The sequence below is a fragment of the Podarcis muralis genome, chromosome 7, assembly GCF_964188315.1.
Source record: "Podarcis muralis chromosome 7, rPodMur119.hap1.1, whole genome shotgun sequence".
NCBI classification, from domain to species: domain Eukaryota; kingdom Metazoa; phylum Chordata; class Lepidosauria; order Squamata; family Lacertidae; genus Podarcis; species Podarcis muralis.
The window spans coordinates 51530224-51543598 of record NC_135661.1 but is presented as its reverse complement, the minus strand read 5'-3'; the positions used below and the strand labels follow the sequence as shown (position 1 = coordinate 51543598).

General features: G+C 42.5%; 2 protein-coding genes across 3 annotated transcripts in view; one reads left to right on the top strand and one right to left on the bottom strand.

Annotated features, from left to right (window-relative positions):
• SLC12A4 (solute carrier family 12 member 4) overlaps nt 1–11014 on the top strand; it is a 65235-nt gene extending 54221 nt beyond the window's left edge. Inside the window, exons 18-24 of the mRNA XM_028739597.2 lie at nt 678–873; nt 1375–1544; nt 3017–3148; nt 3238–3345; nt 4764–4948; nt 7875–8008; nt 9712–11014. Coding sequence (XP_028595430.1) covers nt 678–873; nt 1375–1544; nt 3017–3148; nt 3238–3345; nt 4764–4948; nt 7875–8008; nt 9712–9803 — 1017 coding nt within the window. The 3' untranslated portion in view covers nt 9804–11014. The remainder of the gene's footprint in view (nt 1–677; nt 874–1374; nt 1545–3016; nt 3149–3237; nt 3346–4763; nt 4949–7874; nt 8009–9711) is intronic.
• A 692-nt stretch (nt 11015–11706) lies between these two features.
• Nucleotides 11707–13375, bottom strand: part of PLCG2 (phospholipase C gamma 2) — a 65390-nt gene continuing 63721 nt past the window's right edge. For both annotated transcript variants that reach the window (XM_028739591.2, XM_028739590.2), the window contains exons 33-34: nt 13056–13141; nt 11707–12678 (exon numbers count right to left, since the gene is read on the bottom strand). In XM_028739591.2, the coding sequence (XP_028595424.2) occupies nt 13099–13141 (43 nt within the window). In that variant the 3' untranslated portion in view covers nt 11707–12678; nt 13056–13098. The remainder of the gene's footprint in view (nt 12679–13055; nt 13142–13375) is intronic.

Sequence of the window (13375 nt, the reverse complement as noted above, 5' to 3'; positions counted from 1 at the left end):
CTCAGTGGTGGCAGCCATTATGGAACGCTCTACTTAGGGAGGCTGGTCTGACATCATTTTGGTTCTAAGGCAAGACTTATTTTTTTCCCAGACCTTTAAAGTTAACTTTATCTGTTTTGTCTTTGCTGGTGTGCATGTGTTATACTGCTCTACATATTTTTTTCATGTATTTCTGTATGTTTTTTTCATTTGTCTTCTTGTGTGTTGAAATTTCATAATCTGCCCTGGGAATCTGAGAGGAGGAGAATAATAAAGAAACAATAATTTAAATGCATACACTTAAAAGTATTGCAGATAGATCATACTGTGCAGTTTCTTGTTATTTGCAAAATTTATGCTGTATATTCCCTCTTTGTTATCGATTTTATTCTATTTTTGTTAGTTGTGAGTAGAGAGCAAACATAGACACCATTTTTACAACCTTCAGAAATCTTGCTCAGGCATCCCTCTGGACTCGGGTATTTCACCCAACAAGGCCACATATATAAATCTGTTTCTTGGAAATCCCTGTACTGATTATTCTTTTGGTAAAGAGGAACCTCCCATAAATACAAGTCAGCATGTGCAAGTGGAGAAATCTGTTTTGCATGTTCTAATGCTTTTTAATTGCCCCATGAGGGTTGACCTCTTAATGGGAGACACTTAATCCACTCTTAATCCTGTTGGCTGTCCTACAGACGATCAAGAATATGATCGAGATTGAGAAGGTGAAAGGATTTTGCCAAGTCGTCGTAGCTAATAAAGTCCGGGATGGCATCTCCCACTTGATACAGTCGTGTGGATTGGGAGGCATGAAGCATAACACAGTGGTCCTGGGGTGGCCATATGGCTGGAGGCAAAGTGAAGACTCAAGAGCCTGGAAAACCTTTATAGGCAAGTTCTTAGGTTGTTGGTTGGTGTTCTTGCTCTTGATGTGTGAAAAATGCTGTAAATTTGGTTTCTCATAGTAGAAAGCCCAATTTGGGGTGGAATGGTGTGTTTCCAAAAAAAGAAAGCTGCCTCTGGAGTGGTAGCATCACTTTGAATTCCCCCTTCCCCATTTATTGCAGCTGGTGTTGACTTTCACCATGCTTTGATGTCATTGTGTGTATCTCTGCCTGTGCTTTGCATCAGTAGTGGCTGCTATCCATTGGATCTGGTAGGGTGGAAGGCAGAGTGGCCAACATTAGGTGGAGCCACAGCCGATGAGAGGCTGAGCCAACTGACTCTAGTTTTCCTTCCATCCTCCTCCCCGTTGAGTTCTACAAGAGCAGCACTGGGACTAAGGGGGAGGAAGTGGACAGCCAAAGCCACCCACTAGTAGGAAGGCAGGTTAGTGTCTCACAATCCTGTTTGCTTTGTATTACAATGCATCTTTATTCCTTTTGCCTCTAGACACTGTACGCTGTACAACTGCAGCCCACCTTGCCTTGCTGGTGCCCAAAAACGTTTCCTTCTACCCTGGCAATCATGAGCGTTACAATGAAGGGAACATCGACGTCTGGTGGATTGTGCATGATGGAGGCATGCTGATGCTGCTTCCTTTTCTGCTCAAACAGCATAAAGTAAGAGTGCCAGGAGCTAGATGGACAGGTTGGGCTCACCCATTTGCTTGTGTATGTCAATCCAAGCTGTTGAATACTGGCCACGTTCACACCATACATTTAAAACGTTACGATACCACTTTAAACAGTCATTGCTTCCCCCAAATAATTCTGGGAGCTGTCGTCTGTTAAGGGTGCTGACAATTCCCCTCCCAGAGCTACAGTTCTTCTGAGTTCCCTGTGAAGTGAAACCACTTCCAGGAATTGTAGCTCTAGCAGTGGGATGGTGGCTCCTAACAATTCTCATCCACCCTTCCAGAATTTTTTGGAGGAAGCTGTGACTGTTTAAGGTGTTTTCCTAGCACTTTAAATGTATGATGCGGATGTGACCACTAGCTTATTATTTTGTATAACTGGCTCTGCCTGAAAGCACCCAAGCAATCCACAAGGTTTTTAAAAGAGAGTACATATCCAAAAACCATTTTAGAAAAATGCTCCACAAAATATAGTGAAAACCATATATAAATCAACAGAAGCAGCAGCCTTTGAAACAAGCAACATTTGAAGAGTAATCTTGGCAGTCAGTCCATATGGTTGAAATTTACGTAGCTTCATTTGTAGGTGCTGCTCTAAGAGCTGACAGTCGCATGAAACAGGAAGTTACACAGAAAGTCCCTCCAAGAAGAGGAACTCTTTCTGCTGAGGTCTCAAACTGCCACTGCTATTTTGGCATGACTGTTGCAGCAGCATTTGAGAAGGAGACAAACAACCTCAGCTGGTGATTTGGAGGTGCCCGGTGCTCCGATTAGGAGAGCCAAATGTTGACAATCACCTACTTTTTTAGTCATGCAGCACTTCTCAACCTGTTGTTTTGGGCTACAATTCCCATCAGCCCCATCCTGGTGTAACATGTCATGCACACTCTTTTCCTATCTCAGTGTCAGAATATAGGTAGCTGTTTGAATACCAAGTCAGATCACTGGTCGCTCTAGCTCACTATTTTCTAGTGCTAAGGTTGGCTTCGAATCTTGAGTTCTAGGAAGGAGCTTTCCGCAGCCCTGTCTGGAGATACCTGTGACTTTTTGCATGCAAGGCATGTGCTGTACAACTGAGCTTACAGCCCTTCACACATTTATACACAACTATGTAACTTAGGAACACAGGAAGCTCCTTATATAAATCAGACCATGGGTCCACCTAGCTTTGTATTGTTGATGCAGGCTGATAGTGGCTCTCCAGGGTTTCAGGCAGGTGGGTCTGCCAGCCCTACCTGGAGTTGCCAAGAATTGAACCTGAGGTGTGTGGTGTGCAAAGCAGATTGGGTACCACTGAACTATGGCCCTTTGCCTTGCATTTATAAAACTTAAAAGAGCGGTTTTTTCGTTTTGTCTTTTTAAAGGTTTGTGCAGCCTTGCATACTACCAGGTTCTACAGGCTCTGCATACATGTTCGAAAGTTTTGAGAAGATACACATATATTTTCTGCTTCTACAGGTTTGGCGAAAATGTAAAATGAGAATTTTCACCGTAGCTCAGATGGATGACAACAGCATCCAAATGAAGAAAGACCTGGCCACCTTCCTCTACCACCTCCGAATAGAGGCTGAAGTAGAAGTAGTGGAAATGGTAATGGGGTTTATCTTATTCTGTGGTCAATCGGGGTTTGGGACAATGCATTGTGTGTAGCTGTAAGACTGTCGTTCTTGTTTTCGTAGCAAAACAGCGATATCTCCGCCTACACTTACGAACGGACTCTGATGATGGAGCAGAGATCTCAGATGCTGAGGCAGATGAGATTGACCAAAACAGAAAGAGAAAGAGAGGTATGTTTTGCTTTGGTATCCAATTATGTAAAGTGTTGATGAAAGTGTCCCAAAATCTGCAGACACCTCTTTCACCAATTCTTCTCTAATTGCCACATTCACCGTATTGGGGAAAAAGGGTTATTTTTAAAAATGCTATTCTGGGAAACTTCCCTTGGGAGGTTGGGCCATAAATGAGATGCCACCACTGTCCAGTTGCCACCCATCCCACCTCAGACAATGGGGAATCAGGAAGTGATTGCTTTAAGATATGTGTTTCACATCCCCCGCCCCATTAGAATTGGGCACATGCATTGAGATGAGGTTTGCACTTAAAACCTAGTCTTTTGTGCCCAAACACCTGCAACAAGTTTCACTCCTACGCCTCAGTTTTCAGTGGTGCTCTCATGTTTCTAAATGCAAGTGTCTGTTTTGCCAAAACAAAATCCTTGTTTCTCTGTCAGTCAGCCTTCTGCATAAGCCCACAAATGTTTTTAATTGTCATTGTGCCCACATGTACCTTTGGTAGCTTGAAAGAGGAGAGGTTGGCAGCATCATTAGGAACGGGACTAAAAATGAGAACCGCCAATCAGCCAGTATCATAATGCCTTTATACAAATTGATGATGTAGCTGCCCTCGGAATACAGTGTACAATTCTGACCCTCACATCTAAAAAAGGGTATTGGTAGAGCTGAGGAAAAGAGCAGTGCAAATGATCAAGGAGCTGGATCGGTTCCTCTGTGAAGAAAGATTGCAACCTTTGGGGCTATTGAGAGTGTGGGAACATGACTGGTGTATAAAATTATTGCTAAAACCTGCTGTATGTTACCTCCAGTGCTTCTGAATCCCAGTTGCTAGGAACAACTGCGGGAGAGAGCTGATTTGCTCTAGCCCTCCTTGTGTGCTTTCCATAGGCATCTGTTTAGGGAAGTGGTCTGTTCTAATAGATCTCTTCTTCTTTTCTTCTGTTCTTGCCTGCTTGGTCACCTGGAAGCACAGCCTTGACCTGCAAAAGCTGGCCTTACCAGGGGCTGTTTACAAGTCTGCTGCAAATGTTGTTGCATTTGCAAGGCCATAGCAAAGCTTGGATTGTAGGAAAGGTGGTATGCCCCCCTCCCCTTTATGAAATCCATCTGACCTACATACACATACACACACACACACACACACACACACACACACACACACACTTTTAGCAGAATCCTAGCCATTCTGTAAGCTTCAAAAACAGCAGTTGAGAGAGCAATCTCCCCTGTAATTTGAGGTCTGGGCCAGAGTTGCATTGATAGCTCTTTGCCTTCTTGTGCTGTACCAAGACATTTCAAAATCTCTTTCCTCCTCAATCATTTCCAGCTGCTGACTCTCAAAAAGCATTAAGTAGAAGAGCCATAGACTGTTGACTTCTGAAAACAATATACCTGCATGTTTATTCTTCCAGGCTCAGCTGGTGAAGGACAGGCACTCTATCATAAGGTTAGAAAGCCTGTACTCCGATGAGGAAGATGAAGGGGAAGCAGTCCCAGAAAGGATCCAGATGACATGGACAAAGGAGAAATGCGACTCTGATAAGCGAATCCGTAACAATGCAGTGGAGAACTTCAGAGAGCTCATCAGTATTAAACCGTAAGTGCAGAGGTTCCTTCTGAGCCAGGATATCCACACCTTAATCCATGTCTGTAGCATCGTTGGGGGCTCAGGCTCTATATTTTGCCTTTTGGTTTGGCAGCACAAAAGCGAAGTATTTGAGAGCCAGTGTGGTGTAGTGGTTAAGAGCGGTAGTCTCATAATCTGGGGAACCGGGTTTGCGTCTCCGCTCCTCCACATGCAGCTGCTGGGTGACCTTGGGCCAGTCACACTTCTATGAAGTCTCTCAGCCCCACTCACCTCACAGAGTGGAATTGTAGTATCTGAAGAAGTGTGCATGCACACGAAAGCTCATACCAAGAACTAACTTAGTTGGTCTTTAAGGTGCTACTGGAAGGAATTTTTTTTGTTTTCACCTCACAGAGTGTTTGTTGTGGGGGAGGAAGGGAAAGGAGAATGTTAGCCGCTTTGAGACTCCTTAAAGGGAGTGAAAGGCGGGATATCAAATCCAAACTCTTCTTCTTCTTCTTCTTGAAATGGTGTTTCTTCCACAAAGGGTGGGATGGACTCTGCTGGCATCGGGAGGCCAGGAACGCATACAGCGGTACATGCCTCTTTGGTAATGCACTTGTTATCTGAAAGTGTGGCTCATTTGCATGCTGAGAGCATTGATAGCAGAGTGGGGTTGTGAGATTCGCATATTGCTATGGGCCTTGTGGTGTCAGACTGGAGGCAAAGATAAGGAGTGGTGTAGGAGCTGAGGGAGGAAAATGCAGGGAAGGACTTAAAGGTTGCTGGAGAATGAGTGTGTTGAAGGACCTGGTCCACACATCACATTAAGCCATCATTAAAATAAACCATGGTTTCATGGGAGCAAGCAGCGTGCTGTGCATTCATCTGAAATCTTGGGCGCCAAGCTCATCCCCTACTGCCATACAACAAACTATGGTCTGACTTATCATGTCATCCAAACCCTGTCTTGTGATTTGTTTCTTTGCAGCCAAGCAACCAAACAAAAACCAAGGTTTGTTTTCAGAGAAGACAACCACGAGTCTGGGTTTGGATGGCATAACAAATCCAACTGTGGCTTCCTTCTCAGCAGGGGCAGCAGCACCAAGAGTTGGGGGAGTAAAGCACCCTCAGCTACATCATGAGCACACTGCTGATCCACATCAAACCATGATTTGTTTAATGTGCCTTGAGAACCAGGTCACTATGGTCATGATTGCGCTTTGCAATAAGCCAGGGTATCTTGATTACTGTGATTTATTGTTCTGCTCTTAATGGCCAGACTAAAATGTCTTCTCTTTTTGTGTCCAAGACAATTGGCTTTTTCCCGTTTATGCTAACATTTATTTTATTACGGTTTGCTTTCATGCTGTCAGCGAATGGGAAAATCTGTAAGTTTGCTTGTTTTGAATAATCTAAATCTATATCCTCCTCTTAGGTCCAAGCTAGATGTGATGGTGGCAGTTGCATAGGCAGGTGTGGGTTTGGGATTGTATTTTAACAGCAAATGGTGTGTGCGCAACAAAAAGCCTCCCCCAAGTTTATCTCTCAGAAGGGGACGGGGAGAAAAGGTTTTTTAAAGACTATGATGGGTCACACTAAAGCCCTTAAAGGTAAAGGTAAAGGGACCCCTGACCATTTGGTCCAGTCATGACCGACTCTGGGGTTGCGACGCTCATCTCGCTTTACTGGCCGAGGGAGCCGGCGTACAGCTTCCGGGTCATGTGGCCAGCATGACTAAGCCACTTCTGGCAAACCACAGCAGCGTTTACCTATATATCTACTTGCACTTTGACGTGCTTTCGAACTGCTAGGTTGGCAGGAGCACGGACCGAGCAACGCGAGCTCACCTCGTTGCGGGGATTCGAACCGCCGACCTTCTGATCGGCAAGTCCTAGGCTCCGTTGTTTAACACACAGCGCCCCCCACGTCCCACCAAAGCCCTTAGGTGTGCTTAAAGTAGCTCTTGGATGGGAAGCAAAGACTGTCAGTAGCTGCTAGACATGATTAACTGGTCTGATCCAGGAGAAGTCTTACGTTCTCACTTACAAGAAATGGGAAATTAAAGTAAAATAAAAGCAAAAAAATTAAAGTAAATTAAATTAAGAAATTAGAGTAAAAGTAAAGGTATTTACTAGCTTCATCAGAGTTGAAACTGATCATTAGGCTGGTTGATGGGCATTTGGCCAGAAGCCATTTTATAAGGATGCTGGCAATAGTTGTGAATGCCCAAATGAGCAGATTGAACTTCTTGTGGGTCAGAGAAAGACTGCAGATGTTGCATGACTTGGTGTATTGATATTTGGCAATTATTTTATTAGCATCCTGGTTGGATGGTGAATGCTACAGCGAATGCATCCAAAACGAGCCCCCCTTTCTATCCCATTCCTTTTGGTCCTCAATGTGCCAAAAGAAATGCAACATCCTAAACCTTGTTTTCTTTGGTTCTTCCTCTGTCCCATGTCAAAGTGTTTGTAATTCCGGTTAACTGTCCACTTGAAGATTTCCTGTTCGCTAAGTTTTACTTTGTACCTTGATTTGTTCTTGGATTGCTTTTTCTCCAGGAGATTGAGATAGGAAATCATGTAATGGCATTAGCTTTTCACTTAGTTACAGCTCTTCCTATACGGCCCTTACAGGATGTATAAAAAGGGCCAATGCAAAAATGGGGAAATTCCATATTTCATTCAATGAGATATGAAGTGACAGAATTGCATTTTGATAACCTTGTATGTGTGGCGTTTCCTGTTATAACCTACCAAAAACAGAAGCAGAATGGGGACGGGGGTGCACACACCAGCATTTCAAGATTTTGGCAGTCCTTGAGAACCTGCCTTTTTAGTGGGAGGGAACTAAAGTTTTTGTAACATTCCATGTTGGCGATGCTTTTCATTAGTACTCTTAAGCTTACAAATGCTGACTTCTAGCACCACTTGTATTTGTGACCTTTCAACAGAAACCAGTCAAATGTCCGGAGGATGCACACTGCTGTGAAGCTGAATGAAGTCATTGTAAACCGATCCCATGATGCACGACTTGTTCTTCTCAACATGCCTGGCCCTCCCAAGAACACTGATGGAGATGAAAACTGTATCCTTTTTCATGGCAATTTAATGACCCCATGTAAAACACACAGAAACAAACAAACAAACTCGAAAGAGGCTTTGCAGTTGGATTCATCTGAGGATTAATGGATTAATAATACTATAATAATAAACTCATTACCCATCCTTCACTCTAAGGTCCAAGAACAAGTTACAACAGTTTTAAATACAGCATTAAAACCATCTTTTTAAAACTAATTATTTTAAAAAATAAGGTGGGTCCTAATATATGTATATATACTCGTACATTGGAAGTTGAACAAAATCCGTTCTGGAAGTCCGTTTGACTTCCAAAATGTTCGGAAACCTAAGCGCGGCTTCTGATTGGCTACAGGAAGCTCTGGAAGCCCCATTGGACGTTCTGCTTCCAAAAATAGTTCACAAACCGGAACAGTCACTTCCAGGTTTGCAGCATTCGGGAGCCAAAATGTTCAAGAATTAAGGTGTTCGAAAACTGCAGGGATAAAGAGGTGGTACTTAAGCATTTGCCGAAAACTGTATAATGAAGTTGCCAGATGCAGCTCTCTGAGGAGTTCCACAATTTAGGAGCTGCTGCCGAGAATGCTGCCTCCTGGGCCGCCACCCCAAGCTTCTAAGGGCAGAGGAAGAGGGCCCATCCGTTGATCTTAGCACCCAGGAAGGCCTGTAGGGAAGGAGGTGGTCTTTCAGATATTTGGGCCCTCAGTTGATTAGGGCTTTAAACGCAAAAATGAGCACTTTGAATTGAGTCCAGAAACAAACTGGCAACCAATGCAGCTGATTTAGAACACTGGTTATATGTGATCTAAATGGAACCACAGCCAGTAATTTGGCCATTGCATTTGGGGCCAAGTTTCCAAGTCATCTTCAAGGGCAGCCCCATTGCAATAATCCAATCAATGTTATATACAGTAGACAAATCATTTCTGTTCAAAAGGAGTTGTAGCTGGTGAACCGGCCAGAGCTGGGAAAAGGCACTTGTAGCCAGAGGCCGTCTGAGCATCCAGGAGAGAGACTGCTTGACTGAGAGGAACACGGCAGGCTTTCTGCTATTTGTTTATGGCCTGGGCCCCAGGTAAGCTCATCTTCCTTTTGACACTTCACTCAACTGGTGCTGATCCCAAGCGCCTTTGGAGCTTGTTAGTTAGCTGTGTCTTTGTTTTATTCCTGCATTGCAGAGAGTTGGAACAGATGAACCTTGGGGTCCCTTCCAACTCTACAGGTTTGGGTTTTTTTTGGCTGTGTGTGCGCGTGGTGCTCACCTGTTAGTTTTAGGTTCTAATTTGTTGTGTGCATCATGATATAAAAACAATCTGTATCACTTTGTGTATTCTTAAATTGAAAGTGGGAAAGTAAAGGCCATCATGATACTCAAATACAGTTCTGTTTCTACCCAAAGGGAGGGGCATACATGGACCTGAGAGTTTCCAGGTAGAGATTTTTCTTTAACATTTGCAAATTATAGTAGTAATGCATCAATCAGCTAGAAGTAAACTCTTTGAAGTTCCATTGGCCTTAGGGAAAGAGTTAATTCAACTCTCTGTGAGGTTAATCTCTATTTGAATTGTGCCCCTTGAGTTACATTTGTTCCAAAGAGATTTTAGATTGTTTTAAGTGTGCATGAAGGCTTTATTTACTTGGTATAGAACTCTATAAAGACTATTCATGTCAATCTATAGAGGTTTCTTGCCTTGACTTCAGCTGACCCAGATATGGAATTTCTTGAGGTCTTGACCGAAGGCTTGGAGCGAGTGTTACTTGTCAGAGGTGGTGGCCGAGAAGTCATCACCATCTACTCTTGATCGAAACAGAATAGCACCTGACACCATTTACCCTTTATGATAAAAGGACATTCCGGTTCTTGATGGAAAATGGGGCTTTTTTTTTCTCTGCCTCTATCTGAACTATTCTCTTCCCTGAAAAGCATACACAAATCACTGTATGTCTATAATGCATGTTCCACTGCATTATTCCAGTTCCAACATACATATCTGTTGGGGTGTGATTGTATTGTACCATTCTGCTTAGGGACACATTTAATCATGACTCTGATGTAGCTCTGCTTCTGCTTTCATATTCTGGCAGACGTTTGTACAGTTCTGATACTGAACCTTCTGTTTTTTAAGGAAATAAAAGTGCAGAATTTTTAGTAACTGAATGTAATATATTAGTAATGAGCTCTGTTATCAGGTAGGAATATTTTAAACAAATACTTTACCGTAGGGTATAGAGGGGGCACTTTGCAGGGCAGCTAGTTGCTGCTGCTGCTGATCCTCTGTAACTTGTAAGTAACAGAGGGGGAAGTATCCTAACCAGCACTGTCTAAATCATTGGTGGCTAAGCTGTGGCCTTCCAGATGTTTTTGGACTATCTTCAGCCCTAGCCAGCTTGGCCCAAGATGATGGAAGTTGTCTAACAATAAATTAGCCCTTTTTAAAAATATACACAATTTTTGTAAACTCAGCTCCAAATTTGTGTTGAATAAAGAAATACATTTTGAGAAACATTTTAAATTATGAAAATTATGTACGTAGGTTGCTTCAATATGCAAGAGACTTATAGGTCTCTTGATTGAAAATGACCCTGTCTTCCCCCTTATTTATTTTTTCTATTTATTTGTTAGAAACAGGGCAGTAAGAAAGCAACCAGTGTAGACTAATGATTGTCGTCTGCTGCTTGCAGGCCATTTTTAGCTGGAGCAGTCTGTTATAAATGCATAGCTAGATGTTTTAATAGTTTATTTAAATAAATTAGATCAAAATTTGTGTGTAGCTCTGCTGTTTCAAATAGTTGCAGGCTACTATGCTGTAAATGGGTAGATTGTACTTGTCCAAGAATGTCAGTGCACCCTTTGGGTGGCATACTGGTCACAGATTGAGGGTTGATGGGAGGGGGGAGAGGAAAGCTTTTTATAACCAGGAAGTCTAAAGGTTTTTTTTATCGCACCCATTAAGTTGTATTTACTGTACAGGAGGTCTGTATTTTTTTCAAATAAAATATTGCATTCACTTTAGCCAATGTCATCTATCCTGGGAAGAGTACCATTCTTCTGTATGCACTTTGACTCGCCAGCCTTCCAAAACATCGCTACAGAACACACTTGTACACAATTGCCTGTATTGTTGATGCCCAAATCCAGATGCGGAGTGCCACTAGTCAACACTAGGGGGCAGGGAACCACTTTTACTGGAGAACCAAAACCAAGTGATTTGACTTTGACATGGGAGTGGCCCTACCCATCTGTCAATTGACTGGCATTAGGCACCTCTCAAGCCATGATTTGAATTGAGTGCCTTTTTCTATCGCCCTGCAGGAAGACAAAGGACACTCATCCAGCACTTTAACCACAATACTGTAGTACAGTGGTACCTCGGGTTACAGACGCTTCAGGTTACAGACTCCGCTAACCCAGAAATAGTACCTCGAGATAAGAACTTTGCTTCAGGATGAGAACAGAAATCCGGCTCTGGCGGCAGCAGGAGGCCCCATTAGCTAAAGTGGTGCTTCAGGTTAAGAACAGTTTCAGGTTAAGAACGGACCTCCAGAACGAATTAAGTACGTAACCCAAGCTACCGCTGTACTTTTCTGGTAAAGTATTATTTTATTTTCTCAGTGGTTCATTTTTATCCACTATTGCTTCTTTAATGCTGTATTTCTCCCCCAAAAACGTGTTGTGACATTAACTAAATCATTAGGACTACGGTGGAAGGTGACAATCCTTTATTGGAGGTTTTTAAGCAGAGATAGATGGCCGTCTGTTGGGATTCTTTACCTGTGCTCCTGGTCTGCAGAGGGTAGATGACCCTTGGATTCTCTGGCAACTCTGCAGTTCTATAATTCTAGCCACAGTTGCAAAGGAAGAATTAGTGCACTTTTTAACTTTCAGTAACAGGCTGCAAATAAGGCATGCCTATGAGGTGAGTGGTTTGTAAGTAATGAGCATAAATTCCATTAGATAAAGCAAAGCAAATGTTAACCAAAGCATTTACTTGGGGTCCATTAGCCACAAATCTATGGGTTACAACCCCCACACCACTGCCCATCTACTCTTCCTGCACTTCAAGCCTAAGGGGAGGTAAGCATCAAGTCCGTTCGTTATGCATTACATTGCAGAATAACTTGAACACTGAGCTATGGACTGAAGGATCTCCCTGCAGATTTAAGTTATGCAGGATACTTTCATTCCCACTCATCTTTCTTGAGCTTACCAGAAACGTGTCTCACACATAACATATTTTTATCATGTATAGGCATTTGCCAGTGCAAAAGGAGCTGCTTTTGTAAAAACTAAAACAAAGTTTTAACTGTTAGGCACCTTTTAATCTCTCAAAATAGTACAAACCCATGTAAATTTTAGTGCCAATCAGCCTTTATACACACACACACGCACATACCACTGCTGTATACATACATTTAAAAATAAAATTTCTACCCAAAACAAATCTGATAAGATTTTACAAGTTAATATTTCAAAAAACACACAAATCCCCCCCCCCTTTTGAAATCTGGCATTCATCAAGCCATTTTGTAGAAATAACCCTGCACAGTCCATTATATCTGGTACTTTTTTTCTCCCTTGCAATTTCCTCTGTGCCTTCAAAGGCAATTTACTGCAGATGATGACAACTGAGGGCAGTGGCAGACTTCTGCCAGGCAACTTTGGGAGAGCAGTTCCACCTACCAAAAGAAGCAAGAGAGAGGCCTTAGCAAAAAGGATAAAGGTGTGTTGCGGTGGGATTTGGAAAGCTTTAAGCACACACAGGTCTTGAATTATGGCCATCATAAAAACAAAGGTCATACAAGTGGCACAAAATCATTGTGGTACACGTGAGCTTGGAGTTCTCAACTGATAAGCTTGCTTTACAAACATCACACATTGTTACTGACTAAAGTTTACTATACAAGCTACTCCACCCTTCAGCGTTGTTGCTTTGTACAGATTGTTCTAGTATATACAATGTAATTTTTTCCTCGTTCCCTGCCAAAAACGTATTTTTCTGACTGTTGAGCCTCCATTCTAAGCTGCGCTTCCAGAATAAATCAATGTCTCTTACCGGGTGACTTTATAAATAACGCACCAAAGGAAACCCAGTTCCTCTAGGAGTAGAATTTGCTGTTACTGACTCTCTTCTCCCTCAGTCTGAAAGAGGACAAAGAAAAAAAGTCAGCCTTGTGGCAGGACATGCATCTATCCAAGTCCCCTGCCTGGCCAGCATTGCATTTATATAGCAGTTGATATCTGAGGAAATACATAATTTTAAGGAAAGAAAATACTAAGAGTCATCATTGTAAACTGCTTTTTTAACATTCAAGTGGTATATAAATATTATTAAATAAGAGGCTGTAAATTAAATCTTCACATTTATTGAACATT